An 18600-nucleotide genomic window follows, 5' to 3' on the forward strand; every position below is an offset into this window, starting at 1 on the left:
TGGTGCAATAGTAAACAGTGAAAACTTGCTAGTGAGAATGCTAATCGGAGCTCTGCTCTCAGGAAAGGTGCTGGAGTTGGCAAGTGATGTCCTTGGGATTATCTGTTTAGTAGGAATAATTTTCTGTAGAAAAATAGTTTTTGCTCCTTCTCTACAGCTCTGTGGTTTAGTAGGTGTGGGTGCTAGGTAAAAATATCATCTCACTTGCATGTATGATTAAATATTGCTGTCAAGTATTTATTAGGGAAGCATCACTTGTGTGTTTATAGGAATATATTAGTGTATTGTAGTGGTCGGTAGCACAGGCTATGCCTAGCTGCCACAGTGGCTGTGTGCAGGCTCTCCTCACCCAGCCCAGTTCTTCGGTTCCTAGGCAAACAACCCTTCCTCCATGCAGTATTGCTTCTTTTCTTGTTCCTTGCTCGCACTCGATAACTGAGGGGCACCCGGGAACCCCTGGCAAGGGCTTTAACAGCTGTCTCCCTCCCAAAGGTGCTCTGTGTCTCCAAGGGTTGGATGAACTTTATGCAGTGCCCAAATATGCCTCTAATTTCATTCCTGCTGCAAATTGATTCTGCCTTGGGATTAGAAGATACAACCGTTTGCAAAGGTGTGTTGAATGAGTCTGAAATATTTCAGAGCATCAGCCAAAGGCATTTAACCATTAACCATTGTGTCCGTGTGCATGCAAACAAGCAGGCACACGCATGGATCTTCCTGTACTGTCACTTCCCTAAATCTTGTATATGTCCTGAGAGAAGCCTCCTCTGCTGTGGTGAAAAGATCCCAGTGCTGCACAGTAGTTCGTAGCAGATCACTCTGCTGACTTACAGGTTGTATGATATTTCAGAGCCTCAGCTGCAGAGCTTTAATCACAGAGTAATTCAAATAGAAATAAATGAAGTATTTTATTCATTGCAGTTTCAGGAACCTCCATTTTGAGGGTCTTATTGACCATAACTAGGAAATAGTGTACTGGTAAGGTTGTGGTAGAGAAATAGCATGGCCATTATTCTCGGGCTGTTGCTGATGCAGTATCTGCTACTCCAGCAAAAACCAAAGTAAAGGCTGTATCTTGCAGGTGCTCTGGGACCCTGCTTTTGTGATCACTTTTACCCTAGGCATGGGAATAATTGCATGGTATTAAGTGGGAGGATGTATGTACGAAAAGTCTCTGCATATGGCGGAAACTTGGGTCTTTTGGCATTGGGTGAATCACTTAATCTCTGTGCCCTCTTGCAGGCTTTGTGTGCGCTGTGTATACATGGTGTAATGTCCTCAGGGCAGGGACTTTCTCCCAGGGATAGTGTCTGATACAGTTAGCTACTGCAGTAATGAATGCTCCGTGCTCATCGCTCTGTGGGGTTCACATTTCTGTCTCCTGAGTGCTGTAGGTTGTTGTGTGACAGACACCCACTTCTCCTTGTGCCTAGCTCAGTAAATTGGGAAGCATACTGCAGCTTTGTTTTTGTTTGTAGTGCTGTTTCCTTATTTCATACAAAGGTATTTGTGTCTGTGGAGCATCTAAGACCTGTAAAAGCTGTTTTATGGAGAGCTGAGAAGATCCCTACATGCCCATCAGTGACGCCTGCCCAGTTGACAAGATGACAAGCGGCTGTGCCACTGATTGGTCTTGTGATTTTGGGCAGCACCATTCTTTCCATATGTCTGTTCCCCCTTCTGTTCTTTGTCTGTCCATCTATGTTGCGAAGATGTGACTGATTTGAAGAACTGATTTCTATTTGAGCTTTAGCTCTTCTGTTGTGTTGCTGAAAGAGACCTGGAAGTTGTTGCCCATATGTGTAGTGTTGCAAAGGAGGTCTTTCTATCAGTGTAAGCCTGCGTGTACGTGCTTGTACATCACCTCTCACACAACGTCTTCAGTTCTAGGCTGGGCTTTCTGGACAGTGGTGCCGCATAGATCCCCTTGGTCTCAAGCACGCCTTGATTTGTAGACTTGTCCTCTTCCATATTTCTGTGGGTGTGTTTCCCCCTTTGTGTTTGGACTGCCTTGTATTTTATCTGTTCCCTGTACAAAGTAATTACAGTGCTCAAGACCTGTTTCTGTGACTGCTTCAGCTGACTTAGGGTGGGAGACAGATTTAACCCATTTGTGCCTCAGAAACATGCTCCTCTGATACTTTGCACTTACGTGACTCAGCCTATTTTGTTGAGGTAGGGAGAATTACATATCCTCATTCTCTAGGCCAGTATGAACAAGGCACCTACACAGTGCCTGCATATGGGGTCTGCCTGCTGCCAGTGCCAAAGAAGCCAGGTAGCCCAAGCACCCATCATCTCCTTGAAAAGCATCATGTGCTTACATGTATATACACACATGCGCCTGTATGTATACAGGCTCCCCTAGGTGATGCATCCCAGGTGTGTATTATAGGCAAGTATCACAGCCTCAGGCCAGCAGGAGAACCAGCAAAAAGGATACTGTGAATCGATATACTGTTGTTCTCAGGAGAGTAGGCTCAAATCCAGGCTGCATGCAAGGTGTCAGAGGACCTTAGGGTAGTCCATGTGACCCAGCGTGCTCAGCAGTCTCTCCTCCCGACAGACTGTTTTCCCGCAGCCATGGACTGAATTGCAGAGTGCCTGTCCTGCCTGCAGATGCACAGGGCCAATAGAACAATTTCTGAAATAGGCTGTGTCGGTGCTCCACTGTCAAGAAACACTTCCCTAGTGCTTTCTCTGTTCACCCATAATAATTCAGTATGCTGCCTTTACCAGGTGAAACACTCCAGCAAGTACAGAACAAATCTTTTCTAGCAACCCCCGTGTATCAATTTTACAGAGGATGCATTTCTTGTGTGGCATTAATTTCTTGGCTCTCAGGAGCCCCAGCTAACCATCCTTTTCTGTTTTATGATACATGTGGCACAATCTTTCCTTCCTTTCTGATTTCTCCCCCTCCCCCTGCTTCTCCATACAAACCAGATTTTTAACAGAGGAGTTTCTCTTAGAAATGTTCTCCTCCAGTTGGTGACGCACTTGAAATTCCCTGGGTGAAATGATCTCCTTTCCTTCCCCCTAAAACATTCCTATCAACCCTATCTCCACCCACACCAAAACAACATTCATCAGTTCCATATGCTGCTGAACAGCTCTGTGCTGTTTTATGAATAATGTATGCCGTCTTGTTAGAAGAACGTGTGTTGTACAAACCAGTGGAATTTGAAATTGAGAGTGATATCAGCAGACATGCCATGCCGTGCACTAACCCACGGGCTTCCGTGGGTACTACTCTGGCATCCTTGCTGCATCCTTGTCAGAAGGGGGAAAACGCATGAGATGTCGGGGGCATGTGGGCTTTGAGCCTGGCAAGGAGCTACAGAAACTCAGTGATCAGAGTCCTTGCCCTCACCTCGCCAGGTGTTACAGATCTGTGCATGAGGAAAGGAGAAAATGTCAAGATCTGGATTTTGGGGGAGGGTGTCAAATAGATCTGTATGTAAGCAACAGTTCTGGGGGAGGGTCAACTGTCAGGTAATCACCTCAGCAGCAAACCGGGAGTAGTATATAGCAATGTGTCACACCCCATCCAGACCTGGCAGAAGGCAATGATGTAGAGACACACCTGGCTCCAAAGGACAGGCACATTAACACCTATCAGGACTGCATGCAGACATCTGCAACATCTGATGTCTGTTGCCTCTGTAACCTGTTTTATTTTTGTAGGGTTCTGCTACTTTTGTTGTTTTTCAATAAACTATGCATGGTGGGAGCTGGGGCTGGTGCCTGGCTGACTGCTGTGGTCCCGGGGGCAGAGCTGATGGACTGGTGCTGAGTGACTGGGAGAGATGCTGAACTTCTGACTGAGCACTTCTGACTGCAAAGACTGAGCATGTGTTTGCCCAGAGGTGTGACTGGGGTTTCCTTGGCTGCCTGGAATCAACCGTGTTGCTACCAGCTGGAGGTGAAGAGGAAATGTCCCCAGTCAGGGCTGCTTCTGAAATTGGCTGCAGGGGAGGGTGACAGGGGCTTGGGTCAGAGAGCACCAGCGCATCTCTGTCCTGGGGGCTGCAAAAGCTACCCGGGCTCTCTCCTGTAATGGTCAGATGGTCATTCCCCCAACATTGACTCCAGAAATCAGGGTAGAACTGGGTGTGAGCAGAGAGCCTGGGAAATAAAAACTGGAGAAGACAGTCTGGGTCATCCCTGCTGGCTCTCTGACCTCCGTTTTGGTTTTGCCTGTTTACTTGCTCATGGCAGGCATTTCTGGCTCCTTCTCTTTTGTGCACAGAGCAGGTATAAGAAATACCTGCGGTGTATTCCTTTCCCTCTTGGCAGTTTTTTCTGTATGGGCTAGTGTGTACAGAAAGTCAGTAGTCTGCTTCAAGAGCCAGCCCTATGTTGCCTTTCGATAAAGGGGCTCACACAGTGCCCCGGGACATCTTGCACCCTGCTAGCCAGGCTTTGGGGACCCTGTGCCTACTTGTTATCTAGATGATTTACCGAGATGAGTATCTGGGTAATTTGTTATGTCTTTGTCCCTGTGCGCACACCTGGTTGTGCCTTTCTTTTGTTCACTGCTTCTGCATGCAGGGGCTGAGTCACAGCATAGCCGGCAGTTGGCAGATGCCGAGAGCAGCCTGTTTAAATGGGTCCAATGGCTTGTGCATGTGACAAGGTTTTGAGGAAGGTGAGGATGGCGAGTGACCTTTTTTTCGTGGCAGCTTTGTAAAATAAACAGGAGTTTTCAGAAGCACTCCCTGCATAGTTTTGCTTCTCTTACCAATTGGAATAAAAGTACCAACTGGTGAGAGCTTGTGAAAATCTGGATTTTTAGTTGACCTACCTCCTTACTAAAGGGAAAACGGGTATGGAATTCAGCAGCTTCTTACAGAGTTACAGGCTTCCACTTAAAAAAGAAAGTGTAAGCTTCTTGCCCAGTTTATGAACAAATACAAACAAATCCCACAAATACATAACAAATCCCATTGTTTTTTTTTTTTTATACTGCAGTCTGCTAAGGGTCAAATTGGAGCTGTAGGAAACAGCATTGGAGTTAAAATGAGGAGGGTGTCTAGGATGTTGCCTGCTATTCTGTTTTATGCAGCAGTTAATTTCTTTCATTCTCCCTTCAAAACTGCATTTGTTTCTCCAGGGAGCTTAGAGCAGTGCTGGGCCTCAGGTGTGGTGGACCCAGAGATCAGCAATTCTCAGAAAAGGGAAAGCTGTAAGGAGTAGGTTTTTTTGAGGTCTGCATAATAGAGCTTAAGAGTTGAAGTTGGATATTGCTGAGTAGTCGGTAGCTGGGGGTTTGGATCCTGCCTACAGCAGCCTTGGATACCAAAAGAGATAGAAAGTCTCTCCCCTTTCCAAGTGGTATCGGTCCAGGCTGGAAGATGAGACCCGTGCAGTATTCTTTCTGGCATTCCCTGCTGTGGTCCAGCCTCCGGTTTTCTGGCTTAGATAGCAAATTTGCCAAGCACTTCCCAGGCTAGCAGGTAAGAAGCTGTGATTGTTGTCAAGCTGTAAGAGTGCTTTAAATCAGAGCTTTTTTTTTTTTTTTATTTCCCAGAGAGAAGACATGAATTAATAAAACCTGTCCTTGCAGATAGTTAAGTACGGTGAAAGTCATGTCCCCGCCATAATCTTTGATCAGCTTTGTTGCAGTTTAGTGAAGCATTTAAGTGCTTGTCTCCAAGTTTGTTTGATTTAATCATACTCTGGAGAAATGTCTGCTGAAAAGAGCTGCTCTCTGAATCAGGGCCTTGGGAAACAGCCATGAAATAAATGATAGAGCAGGTGCTGGGCTGCACACGTCTGCTACTGGTTGCAAAACATGGGAGGAGGAAATTTTTCTTCTCCAGATCATGCGAGAGCCCAGTAGGCATCAGGAAAATGTTAAAGTGTAAATTGCTTTGGAGAAGGAATGTAACGCAGCTCTTAAAGGGCTGGTGAGTACAGTGGCAAGTGTGCAGCCCGGCAGCAGTCTCTGCCGGAGAAGTGGGTCAGGAGGCAGGCATGAGAACTCATGTATCTCCATCCCTTGAGAGGTCTACTCATGGAGGTCTCGCAGAACACGCTCTGTGGACACACCAAACATGCCCTGTATACAGCTGCCCAGGCTGTGGATACTCTCTAGGGTTTTCTTTCATTTTTGTAAATAGCAGAGACTTTCTGAGAGGCTATATTTGATGCTCTGTGGGGGACAGTGTGTCCTTCACCAGATGTATGCCATATGACTGGGTTGATGTCTGTTACTCCCTAAAGAAGGAAGATGGAGTCTGGCTCATTAGTAAAGATTGGGACAAACACATGTCACTTTCCACAAGGCAAAAGCCTGGGGCATTTGTTGTTCCCACACCAATCTGGAGTGCTGCTTTTGTATGTCCTGCTCTTTGGCTGTAGTGATCCCTAGAGACTTCCTTAGCAGTAAAATCCCATAAAAAGCAGTACTGCACAGGGCAGGTGTTCATTTTCAGAGGTCGTGACCCAATTTTGTAGGCATTTGGGCCAGAGAGCTGTAAAAGGTATTTCTGATACCCCAGGCCAAGTTTTTGCTACATTTCAAAAGCTCATCCAGCCAGCTGGCGAAAAAAATGCTGCTTTTGAAAAAATGGGAGGCAACTGGGGAAAAAAATGCAGCCTCTTTCCGTTATATATGGAAGTAGTTTTCTGGCTCAAAATGTAAGAGAATATTTTAATCATACTAGGAAGAAAAAGACAAGTCGAAGAATAAGAGGGGGGCTTCGGTCAAATTATTAGGAACATAGTGGCTTCTAATAGAAAACATTGGGTGACCCCAGGGAATCAGTGTAAGCATCAGCTTGTGCAGAAAAATGGAGGTGCATCTAATTCCGCTGGACTGCTAGCTGCACGGTAGGAGAAATGTTAGCCCTTCCTTTTGCTTTCTTCCTGCAGGGTGATCTTAAAACCTCTTGATAGCTCTCACCTGAAAATTAAGCAAAGTGCCTACAAACTGCCAGCAATGCCCTTTCCTTCACCTTTGTCTGGCTGTTTGCCTTTGGATCAGAGCTCCTTATACAAGTTTGGAGAAGATAGGATAAATAGAAATAGACAGTGAAAACTCCAGAGTTGGAAATAGTTCTTCATATTGCTGTGAGTAGTGCAGCAAAGCCCTGTTTAGTGGTAGGGACCGCTCTCTGCTAGCTCAGTGTAAGTAGGATGTGGGATGATTCTTCCTGGCGGTCATATCTGTTCTGTTGCTCTGAGGAACCTACTTTTGTGGTACACTGTGACTAAAAGTTGCTGCGTGTGTAGCATCAGCGTGAGGCAAGTTGTACCAGTATGTTTGACCTGCTTGTGTATGGTTCAATCAAGCCAGATTTTCACAGAGCTGAATATTAAGGATCTTCAAATAGACCGTGCAAGATTTGGAAAGGGGCCAGTGGATCTCAGGATGAACAGTGGGATATGCTCATGGGATTCTCGTTGCAAGTTCAGATGTGGCATATGCACAAGACTAATTCCAACTCTTCAGTTTTCCAAATTATTTTTGGTTTGGGTCAGAGTTAAGGCTATTTAAATGCTAATGTTTCTGTTGAGCGTGTCATAGCTATTATAGTATGTGATTTTCAGGCTTGTTCATACTTGATGTGCTACTTTTTGGTAATCATGTGCATCAACAGTTCTTCTACACGTTAACATATTTTGAGGCTGTGTAGGAGTTATGTGCCAGAGGGAGTAAATCTAGCTATGTATATAAGGTAAATTACAAATGTGGATTATAAGTGTGAGAATCAGGGACATTCCATACCAAAATACTTCACTTGAGTCAAGTGGCCTATTTGAAGAACTCCATTAGTTTATAGTAATAGCAGGCATTTATCCATTGTATGCGCCAGCTGCCGGAGGGCTGAAATCAGACACACTTATCCAAGTGATGTACCTACTCCCTCTCAAAAGAAATCCATCCCAACTGTCTGATATCCATCCAGGCTTAAGTCAGCCTCCAGACCCTTTTATTTGCAGGCTGGTGTCAACAACTGAATTGTGACCTTTGGTGTCAAACCTACTGGCATCTTTCCTATGAACTGAAAGAGTAACGATGTTAGCAGGCAGCAGTCCAAGACATTGATCTTCAAGCACGAAAGCTGCTTGTCGTTCATTTTCTGGTTTGCACTTAGAAACGGAACGTGTCTATGTTTGGGTGTGTGACTGGGGAAGCATTCAGGTGTCTGTGAAGCTCAGGGGCTTTGGATAGCTATTCTGGCATAGTTTTACAAGTAAGCCCATATGCAGAAATCTTGGCCCCATTAAAGTCAGTGACAAAAAAATCTCACTGACTATCAGGAATTAAACTGGACCTTGAATTTCAAGGCTTGTGGCTTTTGCAAACTAACAGGGTTATTTAAAAAAAAAAAAAAAAACACCGCAAAACCCAAAAACCTGCTTGAGAAAATTACTGTAATCTCAAACCCTGCATTCTGGTATTTTTTCCTTAAGTGAGGTTTCTGCTCAAAACTTTTGCGCTACCACGAGCAGATATGGTACTTCTTTGATCGGAGACAGCTCACTTGCTGGTATTAGCTAGGTGAATTTCCTCAGCATATTAATGTATGTGTAGCAGGGGTCAAACAATAATCCCATCTCATTTCTCTCCCTTTGCAGGCCCTCTACAATTCAATCAAGAATGAGAAGCTGGAATGGGCAGTGTAAGTATACTATGTAGAAATTAGTAGTTTAAAAATAGTACTTGTGTAGTAATCTGTTTAGACGTCCTATGTCACCATCTGAGTAGGCTCCAAAGCCTGTAGAAGATAGCCAGTGTACGTAATGAGTTTGCTTTTCTGTTAATGAATGACCTGGCAGTACTGCCTCATCTGTTTCTCCAGCAAGGGGAGTTGTTAATGATAGGAGCCAACTGCATTTGTAAGGAAAGAGGATGTTTCATTTAGTAGGAAACTTCAGCCTGAAAAGAGAGAAATTAAATCCTCCGTTGTTCTATGACTGCATAAATAAAACAGTAGTTGACTTCTCCCTTTATCTTTTGATACATTGTGTCAGAACCACTGAATAGAAACACTCGTCTTGGATTGAGTTTCCTGCTGTTGGTTTATTGTCTTGGTTTGTCTCCTGATTAACTATGGATAACTTGACAACAACCTAATATGAAAGATGATAAATGGGACAAAGTCTGATATCCCCTGTCCTTAGCTGCTTTTGACAGGCTAACACTTGTTAACTGCGGAAATACTGCAGACAAGAAAGAGCTTCAATTTCTGATTGTGTTAAATGGACATTTCTCTGTGCTTAGGTTTTATGTAGTCTAGGTATGCCAGCAAAGAGTAGAAGGGTCTGCTTTAGATTTTGCCACTTGCAGAACAGTGGATTTTGGTGTGAAATAAAAGAATCATGTCTTTTTGTCTGTTTTGGCTGTACAAGATGTTTACCTGCATGGGTTTACGTATCTGAAACCTCACCTTCTTGAGAACAATGTATGTCTGGGATGCATACTCCTGCACCTTTTGTGCTAGAATTCCGAACAAGTGCCATAGGTCTTGCAGGCCCATTGGCTTCTGATCTTCCTTGTTTTAAGTTCATCATCTGCAAATGAATTTCTTGTCAGGGTGTGCATCCTCACTTAAAGGGCTGCTGGTCCGAACTGGGATTGTAGCCCCTGTTCAGAAGTGTGTTAGATAATGTCAGAGTAGTGAGGAAGGTGTGCTGGTAAGGGGAATCACCAAGAAGAGCCTTATAAGAAGCATGGTGGGAGACATTTTCCCAGACAGTGTCTTGGATGTGGAATATGCTGTGTGAATCCTACGTGTCATAACACCAGAGCTGTTTGCAAGACACTCTCTCACAGGTACTTTAGACCCAGCAGAATCCGTTGTGTGACTTTCTTGATGTCAGAATTTTCTTCCAGCTCTTGGCAAGAGACTGTGCCATGTCTGATACACTTGGGCAGCCTCCAGGTGGGAAATGGCTTACGCATGGCTCTGCTCCCATGAGCTTCAGTCAAGGTGATTTATGAGATAGCTTCCTCCTGTATAGGTGGTAACTGCTTTGGCATTTACATAGTCCAGTCCATACCCCTTCCTAATGAATTGTTTGGGGAAAAATTGCAAGTGGGCTGGAAAAGGGAGGAATAGGAATCCCTCCTTAAATAAGGCTTTGGGATGTGGGTGTAAAGCTACCTTCTCCCAGCAGAATGCTCGAAGTGGCCAATTGTCCATTCCAGTCTGAAACTCGGGCAGATAGCTGCGACAATTACTTTCCATGCTGTGAAACAAAGCTCATTCTGGGCATAGTCAAAGAAGTTGTGCCTTTACCTTTAGGGCTGAGAGTGCTGGCTGGAAGAGGGAGCGTGAAGATGTCTTTCCTCACTTTTAGGGAGGTGTGTGGTGGCTGTAAATAATCACCCCAAGGAGCCCCAGGGCTGCCTCAGCTAGAGGGAGGAGGTACATCACTCTCTTGCTCTGCTGTCATGATCTGCAGAGAAAGGTGGATAGGAAGGGGACATGGTTGGTTTTGCTGTGATGGGACTGAGGAAGATCCTCTCTCTTTTCCAAAGAGTATCACTTTGCTTCCCTGATGCAGTTGGCAGGGGAAGAAGTGGGAGGTAAGGCAAAGGTGGAAAGAGGGCTGTAAAACCCAGCATAAGCTTCATTGCAATGCTGGCATGTTGAAGGAATGCCTTTCCTCCAACCAGAATCCCTTTGAGGATTTAAGATTCTCTGTTATGAGCTAAGCAACTGTTAAAGAGCTTCTCTGACAGTACATTATTTGGTGGATTAATGATTGTCAGTAAGTCCATAGTCAGGGGAGGGTAGCAGTAAGTTAGGGGGAAGTAAGTAAGATGGGGGAAGACTACTACATGATCTTTATTTTACTAGTTGTAAGCTAGGTGTGTCATCATCCTAAATGGCTTGCTGTCCATTTCCAGTAGAATTACAGTCTGATCCAAAGCCCACAGAAAGAAAAAGCTGCCACGGATTCCAATTTTGTAGTCAAGAGAAGTGGCACCTTAATCAGCAGATGAGCTCCACAGCCTTTCAGTAGGAGTATTCATTTATCCTTTATGAACAGGGAAGCACGAGTACAGCTCTGGAAGAGAGAATTGCATTACAGTTCTTTTTCTGCAGTAGTTCCAGGTTCAAGTTCTTCAAAAGGTTAAAAGCAAATCACATACCATGATCTGTAATAAACAGCTCGAATTTACCCTGAACTGGTTAATGCGGGATCCTGAATACACGCTCCTACTCCGCACTGCACCCCCCAAAAAACTGCACCCCCCAAATTTTTTGGTTACTTTTCACAATAGAACTGCCAGAAAACATTCTGCCATTTACTTGGTGTGCCATTTACTTTGCTTGCCATTTCCTTTTGCCTGCCTTGTTGTTCAGTGTTCTGGGAGAAAAGAGAAAAGCAGTATAGGAAAACTAACCATCAGAAATAGGTTATTCTGTCTTTTGTTCCATTCCATATTTCCTCTCTACTGCCTACAGTTCTGGATCTCTTCTGTCTGTTGGACTGTGGTTCATTTCTTTGAACAGCAAGTGAAGCACTAAGTAGTGATCGGACCTCACTGAAGGCAGAAGTTCCTGCTGACTGCAGTGAAGCGATGTGAAGCCATGTGCTGTTTCATCCAGTTAGTCCAATGCATCCTGTTTTCAGTGTGCTGAGGTTGCTGGAACCACCCCAGGAGTGCATGTGGCCCCAATAATTGTGTTGTAATTTCTCATGCTGCTTAAATTTCCCTGAGGGACTTGATATTTCCATGAGATTTTCTCATACTCAAATGGTAAACTCTTGTTCTTCAACCCTGACATCACCCGTAAGGTGAGATGATTTCAAGATTCTGTGAACATGAGTGGTGAGATTAGAAGAGCTGGGTTTGTTCAGGTGGAAAAGGGAGGACTGAGGAGAGGGACCTGAGTGTATTTTTTTCAGTGTGTAAAGGCTGTTGCAGAGGAGAAGGGTGTGAATTATTCTTCACACCCATTGTGGATGGGTTTAAATTTGAAACAAGGGACGTTTGGGTTAAACATTAAAAAAAGCTTTCTAGCAATAAGTGTTTTAAACCAGGGCATAGGTTTGCCTGAACGAGGGATGGAAGTGCTTTCACTGGAGGTTTTTGTAAACTGGTTGTTCTGTCTAGAATGGATTAGGAAGAGTGGATCCAGCCTTAGAGGAAAAGAAATGGATTAGCTGACCTCTTAATATCCCTTCAGTCCCATTGTCTATAATATTATGGCCCAGGTTTTGTAGATGTTTCTCATCCTTTGGCTTTTGCACCCATCATTGTCAGCTTTAAGCTGAAGAAGAAAAATTAATCTGATTTCAACGGCACCAGAGCTAAATATGTTTTGTTTCCATGACGTCTACATGGAAGTGTGTGGTGGTGAACATTATTGTTCTCCATTGTTTGTAATATTATGTCTACTTCCTGTTGAAGGTGATAGGAATAATAAAATCATCATCTTAAAACAGGCTGAATGGTGATCTAGAATTAACAGATGAAATCCCAAAGTATTGCTTACAAAATTGCAAAAACCAAATGGCTGCATTTGAGCCAGTTGTATCCTGAAAGCTTTCTCTCAGCAGGACAATTTTCAGGAGAGTCATTTGTTATTTGACAAGTGGATGATACAGTTTTCTTTCCAGAAAAGTTTAGACATGGACACAGTATATTCTTTTTTGTTTTTCTGGACTGCACTGAAAAACCCTTTCCTTCCAGCCAAACCAAAATAGGTCTTTGAGACAGGGATGGTGGGAAAGGTTTCTGCCAAATCCTTTCGTTTCCTGCGGCAAACTGTGACACTAAGACCGGGGTGGTTATAAAGACATCCGTGCTGAAGCTCACCTTTTTCTAGGTCAACCCCAGAAATCTCTCCCTGTTATAATTAACTCTTCATCTCCCAAGTTCTAGGATGTTTCCTGTTGGCAGCTTCATGACTGGTCTTAGAGAGGGGTCAGGTGGTGATCACCTGGCTCTCCTTTCTTTTCTCCTCCCTTTGGGAAAGAAGCCAAAACTTCCCTCCATTGGTTTCTCAAGTCACTTTCCTAATACAGGTGCTATCAGTTCCACAGATTCATATAATTATATATTACAAATCTGAATATTTTTTTAAAATGCCAATTTTTAAATGGACAAGCACAGCCTTTTGCCACGTCATGTAAGTTTTGTATTTGAACAAACGCAGACATGAAGCAGACTTCTAAAAATCAAGGGCTTGACCCTGTCTTTCCAGCTTAGTGACTTCGAAGTTTTCCAAGGCAGAGCCTCAAATCAGACCGTAGAGCGTACAGAAATGTTTTTGTTACTGAGAGAACCAGATGGTGGTTTTCTTGCAGAAGACAAAAATGGGACTTTCTTAGATAGGGTCTTTTTGGGGAGAGGAAAAAATATATTTCTTCACCAAAATGGCAACATTCTGCATTTTTGCATGTGATTCAAATCTGCATGTTTAAGAATAAGAGGCAAACTCTTTCTGGTTGTCAGTGATCACACATTTTGGAAGGAAAACATGGTTGTTTCAATGCTGTGTCTTCAAGTGATCGAGCAATCAGATTCTGGCTTTGGTGTGCTGGTTCTCTTGGGCAGCCAGTACCCTGGTTACTGCTCTGTCTGCAGGTCCTTTTCCAAAGAGACAAGCTAAGGGAGGTGGAACTGAAGCTCCTTGTTTTGGGAAACCTTGCAAATAGCACGTGCCGTAAGCAGAATATTGGTGGTAGCCTTTTCCTGTCACCAGTACCCTGCAGAGCGGAGACTCTAGTAGGTCCCACTTTCTGTGGGTGGAAAGTGGTACCTACAAGAGGGTTCACAGCCATCAGCCTCTTTCAGTCATCAGAGAGGGGTCACTAAAGGAATCACTTCCAGAACCAGAGCCTGGAATGATCTTCCTCTGCTGATCAAAGACAGAAAATCTCTTAAGACTTCTGCAAACTGAAGGCACAAGGATTGTGATATTTCCTGTTCCAAATGGAAAGGAGAGGCACGGAGCCTGCCCCTGACAAGGACCTGAGCTCTGCCTGTGTGACACTAGATCCATGACTCTGCACATACCTGCACAGAGACACCACCCACTGACTCGTACCTCCGCATCACTGGAGGCCTTCACGGTGGGGTTGTTACAGGACTTGAATCATCTGAGAGAGCCATCTGAGGATGAGGAATTAGTTGCACCCCCCACAGGCTAGGATTTCGAACAAAGATCAGTTTTCAGGTGTATGTATCCAGAGGCTAGCTGAATTTTCTGCAGCTCTTCCTTCTTGCAGCCATACCCTAAAGCCTGGTGAGCAGTAAGCTCAAATTGTTACATCCTTGATAAGGCTTATCCAGGACCTATCTGTTCAGCCAACTTTGGAGAATACGTCAGTAAAGGCTAATATCTGAACTGTTTTGCTACTTTGAAACTGCTCCCAATCATCCTGCTTTCTTCTTACGCTTGACCACTGAAGCAACCTGGAGTATTTGAAGAAGTGGGTCCCAGATCCCCTAGTTTTATTTCCACTGGTGTTTCATATTCAAGATCAGAGGGAGATAAAGGTTCCTTATAGTTCTATTTTCTCAGCTGTTCATCCACTTCTTGTTCTCTGTAAGGAGTCCCCCTTGCCTCTCTGGTTCCCTTCATTGCATCTTGCAGACTGGGTCATGCAACTTGACCTCATGCTTCTTGTCAGAGCACTCAGCTCTCACAAGTGCCTGAGGCTTCTGAGTCTCAAGAACGTCCCATTTTCAATGACAGATTAAAGGACCAATTAAAGGTTTGTCCAGTGCTACCAGTAGTCATGACAGCAGGTACCATTTTGTCCTTGTCTGCCCTGTCTGCATTTGTCTTTTGAAGAATTCCTGTTTAATGGCTGCCCCAGAGATGCTGAGTTTGAGAGCACTGCCCCCAGCCCTAGTGGTGTCCAGGATCCCTGGGAGTGCTCATCACACCACCTGTGGCTGCTTGGATAAGGGTACTGGTACATTCCCACAGGACAGTTGACCAGTATAAGGTAATTCACTCCCATAGCTCCAAAGGAGATGGCTTATTCCAAAAAAATGCTAAGCCCTTTACTGCAGTAGGTCTCTGCTGACAAGGAGAAATCCACTGTGTCCTTGGCTGAGATCCCAGAATTCACAAGGCACTTCTATGTGACAAATCAGCCCAAGTGCTTGTGCCCTATAAGAGATTTTAGTCTGGATTGGGTACCACAGACTTGTGTTGAGAGAACTGGCTCCTGTAACGGACACATACCTAAGAAACACATGTCACACAATGGTCCAGACTTGCCAGCAGCTAGTATCTGTGGTAGACACAGGAAGGGTGGGGACAATCAAAATTGTAAGAAATTCCTATACTTTTTCAATTGGGAGACAGCTTCAACCAAAGCATGCGTGAAGGAATCCTTATTGCTTTGACCAACAAAAAGTTTTTTGCAGATCTCTCTGTTCTGCAGTGAGAAAATGTCTATCAATAGGCTGAAAGATGCATGCACTGCACTCCCTTGCAGGAATCAGGTCTTCAGGTAAAAGTTTTGTTCCTCTTGATCAGGAGACCTTGCAAGACAACACCATGATGATATGGTGCACCACAGTGGCTATATCTCTACAACTAATAAGGCCAAGTGCCGGGTCCTGCACTTGGGTCACAACAACCCCATGCAATGCTACATGCCTGGGGAAGAGTGTCTGTAAAGCTGCCCTGCAGAAAAGGACCTGGGGGTGTTGACTGACAGCCGGCTGAATACGAGCCAGCAGTGTGCCCAGGTGGCCAAGAAGGCCAACGGCATCCTGGCCTGTATCAGAAATAGTGTGGCCAGCAGGAGTAGGGAGGTGATCGTGCCTCTGTACTCGGCACTGGAGAGGCTGCACCTCGAATGCTGTGTTCAGTGTTGGGCCCCTCACTACAAGAAGGACATTGAGGTGCTGGAGTGTGTCCAGAGAAGAGCAACGAAGCTGGTGAGGGGTCTGGAGTACAAGTCTTATGAGGAGCGGCTGAGGGAACTGGGGTTGTTCAGTCTGGAGAAGAGGAGGCTGAGGGGAGACCTCATCGCTCTCTCCAATTACCTGAAAGGAGGTTGTAGCAAGGTGGGTGTTGGTCTCGTCTCCCAAGTGATGAGTGACAGGACAAGAGGAAATGGCCTCAAGTTGCGCCAGGGGAGGTTTAGGCTGGATATTAGGAAAAATTTCTTTCCTGAGAGGGTGGTGAAGGATTGGAACAGGCTGCCCAGGTATGTGGTTGAGTCACCATCACTGGAGGTGTTTAAGGAACATGTGGACATGGCATTGCAGGACGTGGTTTAGTGGGCATGGTGGTGTTGGGATGATGGTTGGACTTGAGATCTTGCAGGTCTTTTCCAACCTTAATGATTCTGTGATTCTGATTCTGTAAATCAAATGTCTGGCACCTTTGTGTGACTCTGAGGCCTGATGTCGATGTGTAGCATCTGTATCCATACTGTTGAAAAGTCTTACCCTCCAAAAGAAGATGCTTGCCTTTGTACTGCCTGTTAGGGTGGTCCTTGACTGTGCTGATTCCTAAATGGTGTCTGGAAATTGTTTGGGAGTGTGCTGGGCTGAGACCATGCCAAGCACAAGGTAATACGAGGTGATCAAAGTCAAATGCCTGGGAACATTCCCTGGCACTGCTGAGTGCACTAATGTAGCCTCTGTGACTGTGGATTTGTTTTCCTTCTTGTTAAACCAGTCTATTATCCTTGTATCTCCTCAGACTTAAGTTATTTCCCAGAACACCATTTCAGCAGAGATCAGGATCACACAGATTGTTGCTCTAGCCTGCAGTTCTTGGAGGACATTCTTTGTATGGTCTTTCCCGTAAGCAGACATGGTTGCAGGGTGCCCCAAAAGGAGCTTTTGGTCTGACATATGCCTTGCTAATCCTCATCTGATACATGCCTTTGAATCTATGTGTGTGATTGGAAGGTCTGCCTGAGCTTGCCCTCTCTGCTGATCATCTGGGTCCAGTGAGATGCAACAGCTTGAAGTCCACCCCCCCTATTAGACATCATTACAATCAAGTGATAATGTTTTTTTTTTTTTAATCAGGTGTTGGTCTTAGGACAAGCATTGCTACCATGACTTTCCAATGACAGCCTTCATCCTCCCTGATACACCTTTCCCAGTCACCTGCAGGGGAATGTGTGGGGACTTCAAAGGACACAGGGTTGCTCTGTAATCTGATGCTAAGTGTTGTTCCTCCAGATAAACCATCCACCCGTATTCAGTGGCCTGTTCGCTGAAAACCATCGTCCTACCCTTGTGATGGACACCCTTTGTTTTCTAGGTTGCCTGGTCCTTTTTGCCTTTGGCTGTGATGAGCAAAAAGGCCTTTATTAGTCAGGCAATGCTTGTGACTTGCTGAAATGGGTTGCATTGCTGTCCCCAAGAGCTGTGTTGAATACTTTGCCCTAATAAGTAACATTTTGAGCAGTATTTTGTTTCTAAAATACAGATAACATAATTCACCTAGTGTAGTTTTTATTTTTAAATTACTACTTTTATGCTAGTCTGCGGAGGAAAATAAAGAAGAGGAGGTAGAGTCTGTGTTTCATATGCTAAGTTAAGAGGTAAGCCACAGTGATCTGTAGTAATCTAATTCTTTCCATCTACATGTGAACTCATGAAGAAATTGGAGATTTTTCAGGAGAGCGCAGCAGGCAAATATTTCCCATTTTAGCACTCAAATAAGTGGAACTAAAAATAGGTGAAGTTGGAGGACACAGAACACTCTTGAAATCCTGCCTTTTGAGACTGTAAAAGGGAAACTTGGGTTTTCTTGAAAATCCGGCTTCTATGTCCTGTGCTGGTGAAGTAGGTGATCTGAAGCTTTGCTATAATCCAGCTACGTTTTTGAGACATGTCTAGGTTTCTCTCTAAATAGGGCCCCCTATAAAGAGAGAGGTATGTTTTGATAAGGAGCGTGTAAGAATTACTGAAATGAAACTTTGCTGGTCAGTCCCTCATTTGTGCTTGGTTTTCACTGCTTTTTAAGGGATGAAGAAGAGAAAAAGAAGTCTCACTCAGATGGTACAGATGAAAAGGATAATGGGAGCCAGACGAAGGCTGTCAGTCGAATTGGCAACTCAAATAACCCATTCCTGGACATCCCTCATGACCCCAATGCTGCTGTGTATAAAACTGGATTTCTGGCTCGGAAAAGCCATGCGGATATGGATGGAAAGAAAAGTGAGTATCTTTCACTCTTAACATCTCATTTTCTTGTTATCTCTGCACAATGCCACTGATGATGAGCCCATGCGCTTCTCAAGGCGAATAGTCCTGCTTCATTAGGGGAAATTGCAGCAATAACAAAGCAGCAATTGAATTATCACACTCTCACTATTAGGCCAGGTTTTACAATGTTCAGTCCCATTTGCAGCAGCTGTAATGCATGAGCATGATGGGGAATGTGATATAGCAAAGCAATGTGAATCTTTTGTACTAAAGAAAATGAATCTCATGGTTTACAAAAGAGAAAACAATTTCAAGTGAATTACAGTAGCTGTTCTGTAGTAGTTTGGTAATTCTTCTTTTCCTTGTGTGACTCCAGGTTGTTTCACATCTCCCCTCCCCTCTGGGTCTGTCTTTAAAGAAAGGCTGTTCTTTATCTCTACTTGGAAGATGCTGCAACCGTTTCGTTCCCTACTTTCCCAGCCTTGGGTCAC

The 18600-nt window shown here is 44.5% G+C and overlaps 1 protein-coding gene across 2 annotated transcripts in view; it reads left to right on the forward strand.

The window, feature by feature from the left end:
• PSD3 (pleckstrin and Sec7 domain containing 3) overlaps nt 1-18600 on the forward strand; it is an 82462-nt gene that overhangs the window by 43772 nt on the left and 20090 nt on the right. For both annotated transcript variants that reach the window (XM_059834303.1, XM_009809515.2), the window contains 2 exons: nt 8590-8633; nt 17928-18121. In XM_059834303.1, the coding sequence (XP_059690286.1) occupies nt 8590-8633; nt 17928-18121 (238 nt within the window). The remainder of the gene's footprint in view (nt 1-8589; nt 8634-17927; nt 18122-18600) is intronic.

The sequence above is a fragment of the Gavia stellata genome, chromosome Z (assembly GCF_030936135.1).
Source record: "Gavia stellata isolate bGavSte3 chromosome Z, bGavSte3.hap2, whole genome shotgun sequence".
Taxonomy (NCBI): domain Eukaryota; kingdom Metazoa; phylum Chordata; class Aves; order Gaviiformes; family Gaviidae; genus Gavia; species Gavia stellata.